This window comes from Rattus norvegicus, chromosome 14 (genome assembly GCF_021556685.1).
Source record: "Rattus norvegicus strain SHRSP/BbbUtx chromosome 14, alternate assembly SHRSP_T2T, whole genome shotgun sequence".
Lineage (NCBI taxonomy): Eukaryota > Metazoa > Chordata > Mammalia > Rodentia > Muridae > Rattus > Rattus norvegicus.
Window position 1 is genome coordinate 33,500,388 of NC_141547.1, and position 20,088 is coordinate 33,520,475.

At 44.3% G+C, this 20,088-nt stretch overlaps 1 protein-coding gene and 1 pseudogene across 1 annotated transcript in view; one reads left to right on the plus strand and one right to left on the minus strand.

Annotated features, from left to right (window-relative positions):
• Window positions 1-8,511: 8,511 nt before the first annotated feature.
• Window positions 8,512-9,961, minus strand: Rbbp4-ps3 (RB binding protein 4, chromatin remodeling factor, pseudogene 3; annotated as a pseudogene).
• Window positions 9,962-13,219: 3,258 nt separating this feature from the next.
• Window positions 13,220-20,088, plus strand: part of Chic2 (cysteine-rich hydrophobic domain 2) — a 34,397-nt gene continuing 27,528 nt past the window's right edge. The window contains exon 1 of the mRNA NM_001105736.2: window positions 13,220-13,386. Coding sequence (NP_001099206.1) covers window positions 13,268-13,386 — 119 coding nt within the window. The 5' untranslated portion in view covers window positions 13,220-13,267. The remainder of the gene's footprint in view (window positions 13,387-20,088) is intronic.

Consider the following 20,088-nt stretch of genomic DNA (forward strand, 5'->3'; position numbering starts at 1 on the left):
GGTATCACGATAGCAAAGAGAAGAAATATATCAGAGAAAAGAAAATAAAGAAAAAGGTGAAAAAAACCCAGAAAGGACAAATAAAAGTCGAGGGGAAGTTTTAAGCCCTACCTGGAAAAGAAAAGTATCCAGTAAAATTCCCAAGATTGTATCATTTAATGTCACAAAGATATTATCCAACTAGCTTAGTTGGTAGAGCTTGAGACTTGTGATGTTGCATAAGAGAAATATAAAAGCAATAAAAAGTCACAAATGTTCTCTTACTTTTGAGTGGATAAGCAAGTCTGAAGACACAGGCCAGTAATCCCAGCCCTGTGGAGGCAGGAGTTCAAGGGCATCCTTAGCTACTAAGTAATTTAAAGCCAGCTGGGGCGACGTGAGGCTCTTTATTTCAAAAAAGGAAAAAGAGATTTGATGGAAAGTAAAATGTAAATCTCGATATAGATAAACATTTCAGACTATGTTAATAAGATTCTTCCCATATTATTCTCATTATAATTCCAAAACAAATGAGGGATTTGGAGTCATCATAGAATTATCCCTAGTGGCACGAACTAATCTGACTGAATTAAATTAGACTCAGCTGTCCTGATCAGCCCAGCCATCAAACTGTGGGTTTGATCACCTTGCAATGAGAAGAGAAATTAATGCCTGTTCTTCTGCTCTGATGTCTGTCAACAGACACTCCTGTCTGTGGTAGGGTCATGAATGACATGGATCTATCAACTCGTTGCAGTAATATGGGAATTAAAAAAAACCAGCAACAAACAAACAAAACAAAAACAAAATCCTCTAAATGAATCAATGTGGGAAAACACGGATTGATGGGGAAAAAACTGGGATTGAGTTAATCACAGATTATCATCCAAAAATGTTCTGATTTGCTAAATAACATTATTCCTAAAGCATCTCAAATCAGATAGGTCAGGATAGAGCCACGTTCTGATGTCCCAAGGTGTGGTAGGTCCCAGTGGTACCACCTTCTCAGCACAGATAACTAGTTACTCGTGTCCTTGAAGCACTGCCCTTGTGTTGGCAGTAGGGTGTCAAGGGGGTTTCCAATATGATAAACCACCGGTAGCGTGGGATCTTTGGGCCACATCGGGGTCATGTGCAGGGTGAGCAGCATTCTCATCAGACTTCAGAGTACCTTCAGACAGTGCATCTTCAGAGGACACTTTTACAGGCTAATCACCATGGAAACCAGCAGCTAAATAATACCCTAGACATTTCTTAGATGACCAGGACATTGTTACCTGAGTGAAGCTATCATATACAGCGTGAGCTGCTTACTTGAGTCGTGGAAAAATGATAAAGCCAGGTTTCACTATTCTTTCCTATTCAAGACTGTCAGACTACTGCACAGGTCTGAATTGGTGGCCTCGTGTCCACCCTCCTACTGCACCCCCCACCCACCATGGTTCTACTCTGTACAGGAAAAGACAGGAAGGGAAATAATGTTGCAGGAGCTTACTTTTTCCATTTTAAAATAAAGATCTTTTCTCTTATCATTTCCTGTGTACGAATGTTTTGCTTACATCTATGTATGTGCACCATGGTACCCACAGAAGTCAGAAGAGGGCATCAGACCCTCTAAAGCTCAAGTTACATGACAGTGACAGCCAACATGTGGGTGCTGGGTACTGAACCTGGCTTTGCCACAAAAGCAGCAAGAGCCTTCAACGGCTGAGCCATCGCCTCTGCTGGACATCTTGCATTTCTACAAATCTCTGTAGGTGCTTGGAGGAGGACCCATCACGGTGAGTTGTTTCTGGAAAGGAGGAGTTGGCAACATTGTCTTCACTGTTTAGATGAGAGAATTGAAGGAAAGGAACTCAGAGTCAGAAGGTTGCCATGGAGACACCTATGTCTTCCTCTCTCTCTAGTACCCTATCCACTCAGATTAAAAACAACATCATTAGTGATAACTAACGTGTATGGAGTGCTCCTCATTCCTTACACGAGTCAGCTCGCCCCACCCTTGTGACACCTCTGAGTGAGGACTGTTTAGTTAGCTCTGAGCACAGATGAGTGACAGAGGGAGTTCACTCAACTATCCTCCAAGTTTTCTTTTTTTTCACATATTTTTCATATTTTTAAATTTCACTTTGTTCGTTTGTTTGTTTATTGTGAGACAGGGTTTCTCTGTACAGCCCTGGCTGTCCTGGAACTTGATTTGTAGACAAGGCTGACCTCGAACCTGATCCACCTTCCTTGGTCTCTGAAAGTGCTGGGATTAAAGGAGTGCTCTGTTACACCTGGATTTCAAGATTTTTTAAAACAATTTTTGAAACAAAACTTCAATGGGAAGGAAGCATGCGAATTCCATTATAACCACTTAGCAATGTCTCATTTTACCAAGGCAAATGGGTGACTTCCTCTTTTCATTACATGCACTTATTTTTCCCTTTCTATCTTTTCTCTCCCTTCCATAAAAATTTTAAATTATAGACACATTCGCAGTTTTGGATTTTAGTTGTACTTCAGACTCCTGCCTTTCCTCTCTCTCTTTCTCTCTCTCTCTCTCTCTCTCTCTCTCTCTCTCTCTCTCTCTGTGTGTGTGTGTGTGTGTGTGTGTGTGTGTGTGTGTGTAGGTCAGAGGAGAGTTGATTCTCCATCATGTGGGAGCCAAGGGTTATCAGTCTTGGCAGCAAGTCCCTTTAGTCACTGAGCCCTCTCGCTTGACCCCATTTCTTTATTTTAAGTCATGTTCAAGAATTGGTCCATCTGTCACAGGCCTACAGTCCCATCACTTGGAAGGATGTCATTAGGGACCATTTTGGAGGCCCATCAAACTCCTCATATCAAGGTGTGTCTGCTTGGGAGTCCAAACATACTGAAGGATCTAGGCCATACAGCTGAAGGGAATCGGATGCGGCCTCTGCAAAGAGGCAGGCACCTCAGTTTACTTACGTGGAGGAAATATGATTGAGATATATGGGCAATATTTGGCTCAATGAAGACTTTGGATAGGGATGTCTTTACAATGTTGGGCTCAGACAGGAATGCAATAGTTTTGTATCTCAGAGATTGAGAAGTAACAGATGAACAAGTATTGACTGACTCCAGATCCAGGGAGTATTCCAAGGCTGCAAATAACAACGACAACAACAACAACAACAACAATATTCCAAGGCTAACAACAACAACAACAACAACAACAGTCTTCACCTTCAAGAATCTAGCTTTTCCTGTGGCAGAACAGACACTACTTTTGTATATACTCAACTACACATGATGTTTGACATCATAATTAAAGTGTTTAGTTACAGAAGAATCACACAGAGCAATACATTTATGCTTGGTTTTCTTTTCCTCATTCTGGTTTTCAAAGTTTCTTGTAGCTCAGGCTGGCCTCAAACTTACTGTGGATTCCCTTGAATTGATCCCCCTGCCTCTTCCTCTGGAGTGCCGGGTTTATCTGCTGTATTTATGTAATGCTGGAGGTCAGACCCATAGCTTCATGCATGCTAGGCCAATGGAGCTGCAAACCCAGCTCCCTGTTTTGTTTACTCTTTTGAAATAGGGAATCTGTAGTTCAGACTAGCCTCAAAGGAGAAATCCTCCTGCCCCCACTTCTGATGTAGCTACATCTAGCTCTGTTCTATGGTCTGGAGGGACAGTGTGGACCAAATGGCTTCTGGCTCAACTCTGCTTCATGGGAAACTATTCTGTGAACTTAAAAGACTGCAGAGAAGAGGACTGAATACAACTTGTACTTCATGTTTATAGTGTTGAGTTTAAATCAGATGATATTAAATCAGGCAGTATTGAAGGACTACAAGAGAACCCTTTGGGTTTTATTGGATTTGTGATGAAAATATCTTGGAGACAGGATCTGAATTAAATACGGATTCATAGTGTGAGATGACCTAGAAAAAAAGGAAAGCAAATGGCTTCATACACACAGCCACCTTTTATTTTATTAATCTAGTTAATTATCCTGTTGGTGTTGGGAAGAGAGAGGTGTAGGCAACCCACATATTTGTCTGGTGTTTCACTTGTTTGTTATTTTGAGATAGTCTTGCTGTGCACTCCTGGTTGACCTGGAACTTGCTGTGCCTCTCTGACTGGCCTGGAACTTGCTATACCTCCTGGGCTAGCCTGGAACTTGTAGTCCTCTGGCCCCTATTTTCCAAGTGCTGGAATCACACATATGTACCCCCACACCTGGCTGGCTTCTACTGGTATCTAGACCATATGATGAGGAAATATACTATTTAGATCCAAGTCCTGGTTCTAATCTTACCTCCACCACAATTACCACCACCATCACTACCACCACCATTATCACCTCCACCACCACCTCCACCACCACCATCACTACCACTACCACCACCATCACCTCCACCATCTCCTTTTCTTTAGGTAGTCTTTTGTAGCCTAGGCTAGCCTTCAAGTTCCTATGCAGCCAAGGATGACCATGAATTCCAGAGCCACTTCCCGCTCTATCTTGAAACACTGAGGCCATCCTATTGGGGTTTATGCTGTACTTCAGAAACAGATCCAGCAACTTCCTGCATGCTAGGTCAATGGAACCGATGGTTTTGGTACTGTATAATGGCTAAAGTGCTTAAAATAATGCCTTCCTGGTATGGTTTTGGTGGTTCATAATTCTGTATTTGGGAAGCTAAGGCAGGGGGATCAAGGTTATCACTAACTACATGGAAAATTCAACCAGTCCCAGTATACGAGCTCTTATCTTAAAAACATAAAAACAGAAGGACTAGAGAGATGGCTCTGTGGTTAAAAGAGCTTGTTGGTCTTCTAAAGGACCATAGTTCAATACACAGCACCATGGAGGGTGACTCACAACTGCATTACTTCCAGCCCCAGGGGGTCTTATGCCTTACTCTGGCCTGTGTGGCACCTGTAGGCCTGCCACATACATTCACAGACACAGGCACATACGTAAATTATGAGCACATAATAAAAAGTCTTGAACAAATCAATAAAAAAACCCATGAGAAAACCAAATTGTATTTGGAAAATGTCAAAATTAAACCTAAGACTTTGCTCATTTAAAAATCAAAAAGTTTTTTAAAAGGAGAAAAAAGGAGCAATGCCCAGAATATTTTATGTGTTTACTTTGGTCCAACTAAATAAGGTGTGGGGCTGTTGAGATGGCTCATCGGGTAAAGGCCCTTGTGAAGCCTGGTGATCTCATTTCCAAGGAGTCTTTGTGGTAGAAGGAGAACTCCGGAAAGTCTTCTTAGCCTCCACCCATGTACAGGAGAATACAAATACATAAGTAAATGTGATAAAATGCTTACTAAAAGTTCTGCTCTCAGGAAGCTCCAACTCTGATTTATTTCTAAAATGTACCCCATATAAACGAATATGTAATAAGGAAGTATGGTATCTTCCTGTGTAGCTCAGGCCAACTTCAAACTCCTGACCCTCCCTCAACAGGCCGAATGCTAGGATTCCAGACAGGCGCCACCGTACTGGACTCCCAGTCTACTTCAGATTGATATTCCTTCCTCTGCCCTAGTCACCATCGCGGTGGACAACGAGGAAGATTTCTATTCCAATCGAAAGGGTCTTTCCATACACGTCTGGTTTGCCCTTCTCAGTCCGGGGACGCCAAAGGGTCTTTGTTATTTTCCAGTTTATACAGTAGGTGCCAAAACTCTGGGCTTGGGGAATATACTTCAGATTTTAGGCCACATGTATATTAGCGCAAGTCGGGATACAATCAGCTTGATCCAACAGCTGTCCTTGAAAATGGAGAACGTGGGGTTGGAGGGATGGGTCAGTGGTTAAGAGCACTGACTGCTCTTCCAGAGGTCCTGAGTTCAAATCCCAGCAACCACATGGTGGCTCACAACCATCTGTAATGGGATCTGATGCCCTCTTTTGGTGTATCTGAACAGCTACAGTGTACCCATATATAATAAACAAACAAACAAACAAATCTTTTTTTAAAAAAAAAGAAAATGGAGAACATGAATTACCAAAAGTCGTAGTGTCCTGGTGGTGGTGGGTGAGAGTGATGCTTGCAGGGTAGGTGGGGCCTCTGCACTTCCTCTCTGGGGGTTCACAAGTGCACAGCTGACAGTGTCACTGCCTGGGTCCACACCCTCTTCATCCTTATTCCAAGGTGACCTTCAGACTTGTTTCAAAGGCCAAATTTCTACCAACTTGGTTGACCTGATGTCAGATTTGGCTCTTCTTGTTGTGACCCATTCCCTGGCCTTGGCTAGCTTCTTTTCAACCTCAGAGGCTTTGATTGTGATTTTCCCACTGACTGGAGCTTCCTCTTTTTTTTTTTTTTGTAAAAAAACCCAAAAATCCAAAACTATTCTTCCCCTTTCCCACCCCATACTTTTCTTTAGCATCTTGTCTGCTGCTTAAATGTCTTTTCCCCCAGAGAATTCTCAACATCTCAGAGTGACCTAGGTCTCCGGATCACTCTCATGAGCCTCTGTCTTTAACCACAGGACCAATCATGGTTTTAACAATTATGTATGTAATTGTGTCAGCCCTCTCGAGTGGAATGCCATGCTCGTGAAGACAGGGACTGCATTTTGCTTACTACTTTAATGTTAATGCCATAGTTCAGGCACAGTTTCTGGGACATGACAGTCATTCAGTGTGTATTTGTGAATGAGTGAATGAATGAATGAATGAAAAGTGAACAAATCAGGGTCTGATATACTGCCTAGTATTTGACTCGGTCTGAGAAAAGATGACATACATGATATCTTAACTTGTTTGGGCTACTGTAACAAAATATGATAAGCTGGATGGCTTATAAACAACAAATATATGTTTCTTCTCCTTGTAGTTCTGGGAGCTGGGATGCCCAGGATCACAAGTACGGTGTGGTGGTTTGAATGAGAATGGCCTCCATAGGCTCATACGTTTGAATACTTGGTCCCCAGTTGGTTGAGTTATTTGGGCAGCGTTAGGAAGTGTGGGCTTGTTAGAGGTGTGTCATTGGAAGACGAGCTTTGAGGTTTACAAAGCCCATACTGATTCGCAGTCTCTCTCTCTCTCTGCCTCTTGCTTGTAGATCAGATGCAAGTTCTCAGGACTACTTGCCTGCTGCCATGCTCCCCTCCATGATAGTCATGGAGTCTGTCTCTCTGGGATGGTGAGCCCCGACTTAAAGTCTTTGAAGATGTCTCGGTCATGACGTTTTGTCATGGCTATGGAAAAGTATCTCAGAGAGTTGGTACCTCCTGTCTTCTGTCTGTGTCCTCCTGCAACAGAAGGACAGGTCGGTTCTCTGAGGGCTATGATCTAAGGACACACTTTTTGAGTTGGGGATTTGGGGTACAGGTTTGCTGCAGCCTCACTATGTAACCCAGGATGGTTTAGAACCATTGATCCTCCTGCCTCAGCTTCCTAAATTCTGGGATTACATGGTGAAAGGCACCACATCTGGACCTATATATAAGTTTTGTGGGGTACAAACATGCAGTCCTTGGGATTGGTGACTTTTTTTTTAATGTAGAAAGGCAATTTATTTCCATTATAAGAACTTATGTTAGTCACAGGGACTAACAGGCCTGATAGCGAGGTAAGCCAACCAACATGAAGATGCTACCAAGCTATAATGGTCAAAGACTCCACTGGCCAAGAGAAATAAACTCTTATCAAGGATTAATATAAGGTGAAAAAAAATACAACAGTCAGTTCACATTTCTCAATGGCAGCTTCCCTGTGGTGCAACTGCCAGATAAAAGCATGCATCGTTAAAACTTGGTAGTCCCAAATTTTAAAGAAAGGAAAAATCACAACAAGAACAATGTTTCACAGAAAGGAAAAGAACAATGTGAAAACAGCTCAAGAAATACATGAAGGGGCAGAAAAAAAAATCCCTGAGGAGGGAAAACCTGCAGTCTTAGTGAAGAAACCAAGTGGAGACTGGTCTACACGGGAAAGTACATCTGGGGGAGTCAACTGAAGGAACTTTAAGTAGGGATCTAGATGACTCGAAGCCCCCTAGTTCATGAATAAGAACAACTTGAAAACCTACCTTACTTAGCTCCATTCCTCATACTATGTTCTTTAGACCTGGCTTTGTTACTAGAAAATTTAAATGTAAGTCTGTGGCTTGTACTTAAAGGCCCCCAGGTAAGAGCTAGAAAACAGGGGTCCAGACAGAGCACAGGGGTTCAGTTCCCAGCACCCACATGGTGGTCTACAACAGTCTAACTCTAGTCTTACAGGAATTGATGCCTTCTTTGGTCTCTGAGAGCACTGTATATGCATGGTGCACAGATACACATGCAGGAAAACATTCACGGACAAAAGATAAGTAAAATCTAGAGGGAATTTCAGAAAAGATTAGAGAACACTCTGTTTGGGTTAATCATTTTTGACGGCACCGATATTAAAGGTGGAGATGAATAAAGTCTGAGTCTCAAAGCCGGTGCTAAAATGACCTCAAGGTTCAAAGGGAAAGGGGGAATCTAAAAACCACAGAGGCAGACATGTCTAGGGTCCTTGCCCTCTGGATCCATGCTGCCTTCAGGCATCCATCGCTGTAAATGCTCTCGGTTATTTGTCCATCTGTCTCACTTGCATGATATGGTTTCCTGATACGGAACAAATCAGCCTGGGTTCACTGGGATTCCTGGAGAATTCAGAGATCTTGCCTGCGTGACCTCCCCGGTGGGCTATCTTCTGCATCTTGTGGCCTGTTCCTCCCCAGTTATATTTAAACCCCAGGCACCCCATCTACGATCAGAACCCAGCAGAAGCCAAGGTAGGTAGTGCCATTGTGAGGTGACGTGTGAGCTTGAACTATTTCGTCCTTATGTGATTACAGCTTGAGTTTCGGATTGCTCAGATTCCCTGAGGCAGTGGTGTTATCAGCGGATCCCGTGGCAAGAATGAGCTCACTCTAAGGATTGAAAACCCTACCTCAGCAGTGCCAGCATCTTCTGAGCGGCTTGGTTTGGAAGTATTCTTTGAAAGGCTATCATGAGTCTTATGTTTATGATCACCCACAACTGACCAAGACAGATGCCAGGAAACGTGGATTACGGTTGTGTGTCCTGTCAGGATGGGCTCTGCATCCATCACTTTTCTTTCCTTTGAAGCTGAAAGCTGTCCCACAGGCAGACGCTCCTGTCATCTGGAGAACTAAGAACGCGCTAAGGTTTGCCTCCCTTCCGAAGAGTTGCACTCTCCAAGGGTGTCTGGTTTAGAAGGCTGCTTGTGCAGTCAAAATCAAGAACGTCACTGGAGAGAGTCTTTGTTGCAACAATTCAAGCAAGGGCTCCGGGGAATATAACAAGCCCTGTTTACTTCTTCATGGTTGATCCTGATTTCTAACTCAGTTTCTCACTGACAGAGCCCAGACTTCCAAATTCTCCTTCCTTCCCATTGCAAACTGAGCATCATCAGTAGGGAGCTGGACACTGGCGATCACAAGGTGATCGCATTGTTTATCTGATGTATGTGTCCCCAGGGCATGACAATGAATGTTGAAATCATTCCCTTCATGTCCGGTCTGGTTACGTCTGGAAGTCACTGGGCAGTAAAGCTGGGCTACTCCAGGTCATGGGTCACCACAAAATTATAAAGGAAAGGGTGTTCCTTTTCCACATTTTGTACTCCTTATTGATCATGGTCTTCTAGCGAGTAGTCCAAGGCTGCTTTCTAGTCACCAGCGGTGAGGCCCAGAATGGGTGTGGGAGAAATCCTGGGGCTCTATGTTGTGGGAAGGGCAAGGAGGCTGCCCACCTAGATTGAGAGTGGCTCAAATAAGTGGGAGTTATCTAAAAGTCTAGAGAGAGAAAATCCAAGAGCCAGGTGCCAGCCTGTCGAGGGTTTCCTCCTGACTCTCAGATAGCCTTCTCCTTGCTGTCTTCCTCCAAGGTAGACAGGAAGAGTGCAGGGTCTCTGCTGTCTCTATCGAGGTATGGCTCTTCTTCTGAAACCTTTGATGTTGTATTTTAAACCCATTTAGCTATCCCAAAGCCCCATGTCCAAAGACCGTCATGACACGGAGTGTTACAGCTAATGTATGAATTTTAGGGAAGGGTAGAGTTAAGGCCACAGGACATGTGCTATCTCGTGTGATCCCTTATAACTCTATGGCAAAGGTTCCAGTGAGGGTGAAGAAGCTCGGAAAGATAGATGTGGGGGCTGGAGAGACAGCAATTAAAAAGCACTGGCTGTTCTTCCAGAGGACCTGAGTTCAATTCCCAACACCCATATGGTAGCTCACAGTTGTCTGTAACTCCAGTCCCAGGGGGTCCAACACCCTCACACAAACATATATACAGGCAAACCACCAATGCACACATACACAAAAAAATAAACAACAATGTGCACGGGGTGGGGGGTGTTTCAAGACAGGGTTACTTTGCCTACCCTTGGCTGCCCTGGAACTGTAGATCAACTTGGCTTTGAACACACAAAGATCTCCCTCCCTGCCTCAAATAGCAACTAAAGCCTTGCCTCCTGGGGGATTGCTGAGCTTGTCCTGTTTGTTTTAAGTCAGTTGGTCTGAAGGAAAATGTGGCTGTGAGTAGCATGAAGAGGTACACAAAAGAAGAGCCATGTTGGCAGGGGTGTGTGCTGTGAGCTCGGAAGAACTCTTGAGGTAGAGGGGAAAACCTCAGAAGCGGTTGGTTCATCCTCAGGAAAGGTGGAGGAAGCCATTTGGCAGGAAACAATCCTGGAGCGTTGGGGGTGGAGTTTGAAACTATGATGTCAACTATTATAGAGAAATGTTTGACTCATCTTTCCTCACCCTCTTGGCCTTATTCCCAGGTCTCGCGCCCCTTTAACAGGAAGAAGAGTCAAAAAGAAAAAAAACAAAAAACAAAAAACAACGATTCCTCTTTACACCTTGGCAGTGGGAGTTAGAATGATCTCTCTGTCCAGTCCAACAAGAATGCTTCTCCCACACATGGCAGTGCTGAGAGAGAGGTTCTTGCAAGTCCTCCGATGCCTAATTAGCTCCCAATGCTCTGCAGGCAGTGCCAGCCATGATCCATCTCCACTCAGAAAGTACTCATGGAGGTTCTCCTCTGAAGCCGGATCTGTGAAGGGTGCTGGAGAAGGAAGGGGCTGTTCCAGTTTCCTCCATCCTTGGAAGGTGGTCAGGTGTGTGATGATCAGCGGCTGTCTTTACTGAAAGGTGAATTCTGGGTCACACACAGCATGCAGGTTGTGGCCTGTGACCGGAACAGGCCCATTTTCCTCCTCCTCTTCCCCTCCTCCCCGATCCTTTCTGCATTCTTTGAGTGCGGCCACTGGTCTCTTGGTTACTGTCCAGGAGGAGCTTCAGGAGCTTTCTGCAACCAATATGTTGACGTTGAAGTTGTGAATGAGAGTATTAAATACACACATACACACAGGACCAAGAGCAAGTTCACACAGGGTCTCTGAAACTAATGACACATCACAGACATCAAAACATTACACAACGCAGAGGGAACGTGGTGATCTTCGTGGTAGAGAAGCTGGGGAGAATCAGGAATGTTTCCTGTTGTGACTATGCAGTCACCATGTGCCAGGCCCTCTTATGGCATTCCACATACATCAAGACAATCTGCCAAGGAGCCCAGGGATAGATAATAGTATCTTGTTTTATTTTAGAGACAAGGGTCTATTACAGCGCCATAGAGTGGCTTTCAGTTCCCAACATTCCTGCTTCCTTCTCCTACCTGCTAGGGGCCCCACTTCCGACTTCCTGTTACAGGTCAAAGACCAAGAGGTCAAACAACTTGTCCACGGTCCCATAGGAAGTGATAGGAGGGGGATTCAAAGTCAGCCTTCAGAGCTACCAAGCTAAGCCGCCTCCTGTGTGTATTCTCCATTGGAGATTTCGGTATACCCTCTGAACCCCCAGTAGAAAATTACAATTGCTTGTCTTAATGACAGCTAAGTTACTGCCAGAGACTGTAACACACACACACACACACACACACACACACACACACACACACAGCTTACCATATAGCAGGCTCAGTGTTTATTGAATGAATACATCTGGGAAGGCATACATCTGACACATTGACTATTTTTCCGTTCCTAGCTCACTGCCCGTTTTCTTCAACTCCTTCCCACCCTCCACGTTAACCTTTGTGCATTTTCTGTTTGGACAAAGGCCTGTAAATGAACTTCAAGGATGTGAACTCTATGTGGAGAACTGACTGCAGACACTATTCTTTCCTTCCCAGTACAATGAGAAACTCTTGTTCCTCCATTGTCCAGATGGTCCTCAGGAGTCCAGTCCTGTTCCTATGCTGTTTGGATGCCTGGCGTCTGGACTCTTGATTATGAAACCAAGTTCAAGGTGACCCATCCATTAAGTCCACTGCTCTCCCCTCTTGTCTTTCCCACCCACCTCTCCTGTGGAGGAACCTGGTAAGGTTTATGGGAGAAAACAGATTATCTCTCACTAGAGAGGGGAAGCATACAACTGCACCTTCCTAATTGGAACCCAGAGAACTTGTCAACTTCGTTTGATAGTATGATGGTGAGATTTCTTCTTTAAACAAACAAACAAACAAACAACCTGGGACTACTTGAGAGACCAAAAGGACAAGATATTTGGCTTTGGCGATATTAGCAGACAAGAATGCATTGCTTTGTTGGTCTCAAGTTGGCAAAGTCAACCAACTCTGCTTCGCATCGTGGACTAAAAACGGATTGCTAAACTGGCAGTCAGAGTCTCTCGTCCAGCCAGGAGCTTGGTCCTCGGTCGTTGTTTGGGCTAGAGATTACTTCAGCTTGGCTTTCAGAATCGAGTCAGGGTCAACACCCCCGTCCTCACAGACGCCGCCTTCCGGGTCGGTGACCCTGGAGCCGGAGGGCGGGGCCGCGCCGGGTGCAAGCGGAGGAAGAGGCCGGCGTCCGGGGAGCGCGCGAGGCCTTCCGCGTGCGCGCGCCCGCCCACCCCCTCGCGCCCGCCCGCTCGCCCGCGTGCCCACGCCCGCGCCCGCCCGCCCGCCCGCCCGCGCTCCCGGGAAGTCTCGCGATGCGGTAGCCGGCTGCTCCTGCTGCGGGTGGCTCCGGCTGTTGCTGTGGTTGCCGGAGTTGCGGCGGCGACGGCGGCGGCGCTGGCGGCGGCGGCGCTGGCGGGGGTGGCGGCCCCGGCGGATGTTGACATTGTGTTGTTGTTCCTGCCCACGGTAATGGCGGCGGCGGCGGCGGCCGGGACCAGGTCTTCTCAATAGCCAGAGCTGATACTGCCGAGCTCCAGCTCCGCGGCCTCCGCGCCCGCCGCCTCACCAGCCGTTCCCCGCGGCCGCCCTAGAGCCAGGGCCCCAGGCGGGGGGCTCGCCGGCGCGGGATGGCGGATTTCGATGAAATCTACGAGGAGGAGGAGGACGAGGAGCGGGCCCTGGAGGAACAGCTGCTCAAGTACTCGCCCGACCCGGTGGTGGTCCGCGGCTCCGGTCACGTCACCGTGTAAGGCCCTGCGAGAGCTAGGACGAGGACGGGGAGGCGCGGGTTGGGTGGGCCCCAGGACCCCTCCCGGTTCTCCTTCCTTGAACCCCGGTCTCTGGTGACTGGCGCCGCACGGGGGCCTTCGGGAAGCTCCGGTGATCAGGAAGTGAGAACTTGCTGTGTTTCCATTTGTTTAGGACTCCCAAGTGGGGACAGACACTGCCTCCCCTCCCTCCCACAGCCCCGGAGCAGGCCCCACGGCCCGTGGGACGTGTGGGATCCCAGCCGGGATGATGGTTCTTATGGGCTATCCATACAGGCTAGAGGTGGACGTGCATATATGTCTTTTAGGATCCATCTTTATAGCAAACCCCAGTTATTCTTTGGGACTCTGCCTGACTTACAGCCTATTGACATATATGGCTCAGAGGTCAGATCTGAGGTGTAAGATCCCAGTGGCCATTGGTCAGTGAGGTTCACTGTCGTGTGTCTGTCACACACAATACACAGGGCTTCCCAGTTCCTCAAGAGTAAATTTCTGCAAAACTGATTATAAAGTTTCTGTCAGTTATGTATGATAGAAATATACAGGTGGACGTAAAAGTAGGAAGATAACTTTCGTTTACAATGAATTACAAGTACTAAGTTTCCTGTAATCGTTCTGCTTTGGGGCACAGACCCGGTTGGCTTCTTTGATAAGGACTCCTGTTAAGGTTTATTAGCGACATCAAAAGTCCAATATTATTCAGACAATAAGGGATAAAAACATTCTGAAAGGTCATGACTAATAAAGGAATGTAGACTTGGGGCAAATAATGAGCTGTCCGGAAGAAGGAAGTTTTGTAACATTTCCCTGATAAAATCCGGAGTTTGTACAACTTAGGGTATTGATACTCTTTGCAGCTGCTATCTCCGGTTAAAAAGTCGTAGCTCAAACTTCCTGTACTTGCATATCACTTTATCACTGATATAAAAGGGCAGCGAGTCTGAGGATGTCTGGTGCGTTTTTCATTGTGTTTCGGTGTAGGGTGAGTGGGGTGTGCTGCGAGCAAGGCAGTGAAACAGTGAGGCTTCTCAGAAGATTGTCAGCAGAGACCTTGCATTTTCCTGTGTAGTTGAGAGCAGTCATCCTGGCTAGCCATGTTGGTGTTTGGTTGTGCTTACGTAATACTTTGGCTTCTTAGCACCTGTTAACGTGTGTATTTAGGTGACTTAACAGGGTAAAAACACTGCATAATCATTGTCCCAGTACTTGGATAAGGAGATGGGACTTCACACCATAATAACAGCTCTGTTTCAACTGTCAACACAAATTAAGGAATATAGCCAACTATAATACAGTTTAAATGGACATCATAATGCTTTTAGTGTCATAACCTGCTATTTAATTTTTAGTTTAACTCTGAGGACTTTTTTCTTATTTTAAACCTAAGGACTACGGGCGCTTTTAGAGGCAATTTCAAACAAACAAACAAAGGACACAGTGGTATATATCTTTAAACCCAGTATTCATGAGGCAGACAGAGGCAAATGGAGCTGTGATTGCAGGCTCTGCAGGTCTTCATAGCAAGTTACCAGCCAGCCAACTTTCTCATGTTGTCTGTGGGGTCCTTAAACTCCTCCTGTCGAATCAAAGCTGGCAGAATTTTATTTACAGAGGTTCAGCCAGGGCTGGAGATGTAGCTCAGAGGTAGAGTGCTTGCCCTGTGGTCAGAGCAGCCAAATAAAAAGTGCAGTTCAAGTGCAGTTGTAATGTGCAGTTGTAATGTCTCTTCTGTTCAAGAAGAAGAAAAGCTAAACCCTTCGCTGGGATTGCAGGTGACTCTTTGGAGTAGTTAACAGTGTGAAGCAATTATTAGTGGGTTTTCCTCTTGTCTGTCAGAATCACCTGACATTGTGCTCAGGAAATACTAGCCTTTATTATTATCAACATTAGAAATAAGCACGTCCATTTGCAAGACTAACAGTCATTTAGTTTATCTGCTCATTAGAATCATCTGGGGCGCCCCAGCTTTTGCATTCCCCCACCCCCTCGTCTCCAGGCCAGTGGCCCCCATATGAATGAAGCTGTGGTTTAGGAGTAGGTTTTGATGGGGTCAGAGGAGGATCTTGTAGGTGGTTTTGATTTGCATCAAGGATTCTGCTGCAGACACTGGTGATGGTGGTGTTTGCCACTGTAGTGGGAAGCCTTAATGTGTTTGTGATCTTCCTCAGACACTTCTGATAGGTAGTAACCTTCCTCTGCCACTTTTATGTAAATTACTCATCTGTGTCTCCTCAGTTCACAGGATGACAGCTTTAGTTCATCCCTTCCCAGATTAAGGAGTGACATAATATATGCAGAGAATACATGAGTGTTTTGCCGTGCTCAGGAAACACTAGCCTTTATTAGTTATTACCCTCCTCAGGTGGTTCTCTACTTTGAGAAACATTTGTGTAAAATGTAGATTAAGAATTCAGCATTGGGGGTTGGGGGATTTAGCTCAGTGGTAGAGCGCTTACCTAGGAAGCGCAAGGCCCTGGGTTCGGTCCCCAGCTCCGGAAAAAAAAGAACCAAAAAAAAAAAAAAAAAAAAAAAAAGAATTCAGCATTGACATTTTTAAAAACAAACAGTGATTCGTTTTTGTTTTTGTTTTTGTTTTTTTTTTTCTTTTTTTATTCTGGACCAACTTGTATATACATATATAAGACTCTTTGCTGAGTGAAAGCCCACTCGTGTTTTGTGGTGATACAGATTTATATAATAATGTAAAGCTTATGTATGACCTTCGTGCATGTTAGGCATACTAGACGGTATAGCCAGTTTTGAAATTCGTGCTCGTATGTTGTTATAACTGTGCTTTATTTTCCTTTCCAGTATAAACAGGAGAAGGGATGAATAATTATAGTAACTGTGGGCTGGAGAGATGGCTCAGTACTTGCTACTCTTACAGAGGACCAGGTTTGGTTCCCAGCACCCACATGGTAGTTTGCAACCATCTGTAACTCCAGTTCCAGCAGGTCCATCAAAACACTCACACACAAAGATAAAATAAAATACATCTTTAAAAACATTAAAATTGTAGTAAACCACATAAGCTTACTTCCTTTTTGCTAAGGAGTTTGTTGAAGCACTCTTCCCTTGTCACTTTGAAAGAAATGCTATTATAAACAATTACAGTAAAAAAAAAAAAATTAAAAAAAGGGGTTGGGGATTTAGCTCAGTGGTAGAGTGGTTCAGTCCCCAGCTCCGGAGGGGGAAAAAACAACAACAACAACAACAACAACAACAACAACAAAAAAAAAAAACAGTTACAGTATCATCTGTAGTCCAGGTCAGACTGAAAAGATTCAGGTCAACTTGTATACTTGCTTTTGCAGTTGAGTATTTCTAGTTTTTCTTAATAAACTTATTATTACTCTAATTTGAGAAATCATTTTGTTCTTTTGTGATATGTTCTTTCTTGATATTCTAGATGAGTGACATTTTCTATTGTTTGATTTGCATGCAATAGGAGAAATCTTTTGTAGAAACATATTGAAGAAAAATTATGTATGGGAAAAGAAAATGATAAATTCCCATGGTTTTACAGCATGTGCATACATGTGACTGGGAACACTGGAAGAAGTGACAGACTCACTAGGTACTGTTGTCCATGCTGACTGATAGATACTCTTTTCATTGGAAGGGCATAAGTAATAATGTGAAACACACTGACATACTGATTTGGTACGTACAGTCACAACTCAACAGATTGCTGGGTCTAGAGGAGCCAGTGTGAGCATTGTAAGACCTACCACATAATATGTCAGTACGTACTGAGTTTACTGCAACCCACTTCTTTTATGCCCCAAACCACCTTTAATATGTTGCTTGATGGGCTAGAACCACAGGACAGCCATGGTGCCCAAGGTTAGCCAGCTCCCAGCGAGTTAGGGTTAGAAGTTGGTGGCCACTCTGACCATGTTGAAGAGTTTGGCCGGGGGGTCAGGCCCAGAAACTGTGAAAGGGACGTGCAAATGGTGTGCCTGATGACACTACTTTATAATTTTAGTTTGTGTAGATCCGTATCACAGATTTCAAGTTTTGTTTTTTTTTTTTTTTTTTAACTATATTACTTTATGTATGTGTGGGCATGTGATCTTGTGGAGGTGAGGGCGTCTTTCCTGTGGACTCTTTCTTGTCAGGCTGACAGCAAGTACCTTTGCCTACTGAGCCATCTTTAAGAATAACTCTTAAGGGATGTGTTAGTATAAAAGAATTTTTTAAAGTTGAGGAAATGAATTTAAAAGTAATCCAAAACCTATGTTAGCTTATTGTTATCTTGTTTCAGACTCATATCTGAACCAAACTTGAGGCTCTCCTAGAGTGGGCGTCATCTTTGATTTTTAACTTAAATCATCTCGTTTATTTGTTAAGTAAAATTAAACCGCCTTTAATCCCAGCACTCAGGCAGAGGCAGGCCGATCGATCTCTGTGTGTTTGAGGCCAGATTGGTCTATTTTAGTGAGTACCAGACCAGCTCTGCTTACAAAGAGAAATCCTAGCTTATGAAAAAATAAGTAAATAAACTCAAGCAAAATAAATTATAGAGGAAATTAGTTTGATGAATATGAAGGAAGACAAGCTATGCATGTGTTTTGATAGGACAACTACTAAGCTTTAATGGGTGAACTGTGTTGAAGAAATGAGAACAGAGCCAGTTAGGGACTCAGTGGGTGAAAGCCCTTATTGCACAGGCCTGGTGACCAGAATGGGGCCCTGGATCCCTGGGACCATTCAAATGTAGAGGGAAAGAACTGACTCCACAGAATTGCCCTCTGATTCCACATGTACACTGTAGTATACATTTCCCCCGGTGAAAATAAAATAAATGAGATATATGGTAATGAGCTGAGGTTTCAACATTTTACTGTATTTGAACTTGAAAATTTACATATGGTTTGAATTCAGAGTTTTAGTTAGATTTGAGCTCATCTAGAGATGTGGAATTGATAAGTACTTTAATTTTTCTATGACTAGCTAAGAAGAATACAGGTACTAAATAGTGAAAAGTAAATTGTGCATGCTGATTTATGTTGATAAATAGTACTCCAAACAATAACTTAGATAATACTGCTCTAAAAATTTGAGAGACATCTTGAGTTCATATTGTTACTAGGTTACAGACCCTGAGTTGAGTCAGAGATCAGCTCAGGAATCTTTTAATTCACATGTAGTGATTGATGTATATAATTCCAAGGGAAATAGGGAGAGCTTGGAACTGGCCTGGACTAGAGGGCCGGCCTGCCTGCCTGCCTGCCTGCCTGCCTGCCTGCCTGCCTGCCTGCCTGCCTGCCTTGGGCTTCATTTTGTACCCTAGACAAGCACAACAAATTGAACTGTGTCTGCAGCTCCACGGGTACTCCTAAAATCCCCATTCCATGCCAGGGGTTATCCAAGCTTCCAAAGACATGGAGAGGTTCCTGTAATGTAGTTTACAGTTAGCAGGTGGTTGGGGCGAATGGTGTTGAGGATACAGCATTCCTCTGAAGGACACCCTGAGTCTAGAAGATGCTGAGATATAAACTCAAAAAGTCTGGAGAAGAGTTACATTATAGCTAGAACTTAAAGAAAACAGGATTGTGTCTTGAAATGAGATTGGAGAGTTCACTATGGGACAGAGAGGATGTAAAATGGTTTGAAAGGTTACTCCCCCACAAGGGTGTGTGTGTGTGTATGAGAGAGGGGGGGGGGAGAGACAGAGAGAGAGGCAGAGATAGGCAGACAGAGAGACCGAGAGAAAGAAGCAGAGATGGGCACAGAGAGACAGAGAGATGGTGACAGAATTAGGGTCACTTCCGGGGCTATGAATGAAAGGCCATCTATAGGAGCACACAACACTCAATGTACTGTAGCAGTCCTGCTACTGAGGAAAATGTTAGTGTTAAATTGAAGAGGCTGCTGCAGCAATCTGGGTGAACCATGATAGTGGCCTGGCGGGGTTTGTGGTCAATAGGTAAAGAAGGTATTGCAGTTTTGGGTATAAACCATCAAATTTCACAACTCTTTCCTGTAAGATAGAGAAAAACATAGCAGTGACTTCCGTCACCTTTCCACTCGTGTATATGTGATTCATTTGATTGGATTTTGGCTCTGTGATGGATGAAGTCAAAGAACTGAGTCTGCCCTTAATAAGCTGATTTGGGACATTTTTAGTGACATTTGGGTCTCCTGTTGCCATGGGTGCTAATATGCCAGAGGAGGCCCCTCATAATTTTGAAGTAAGGATGTTTGTGGAATGATACTCTTCACTACCGTATGTGTGATGTTTGATGGCTATTTCTTAGACTGCAGGGAAAGATCTACATTTAAAGCTGATTTGGAGTCCCAAGGGCTGAAATGTTCTGATGTGTCCTGAACAAAGTATCTTTTTCTTGTTTATTTATTTGTATTTTATTTTTTTTGTTTTGCCTGCTTGGATGTCTATGTGAGGGTGTCAGAAGCCCTGGAACTGGAGTTACAGGTGTGAGCTGTCATGTGGGTCTTAGGAATTGAATTCAGGTCCTCTGGAAGAGCAGCCAGGGCTGTTAACTACAGAGCCATCTCTCCAGTTCACTTTTTTCCCCCTTATTTTTTTAAGTTCTTTGATGTAGCTTACTTATGGTAGATATGGCTAGACTCATAATTTCCTTTTTTCCCTATTGTTGATCACAAGTATGTCACAAAGTTCCCCTGCCTGGAATTCATTGTAATCCCAGCTG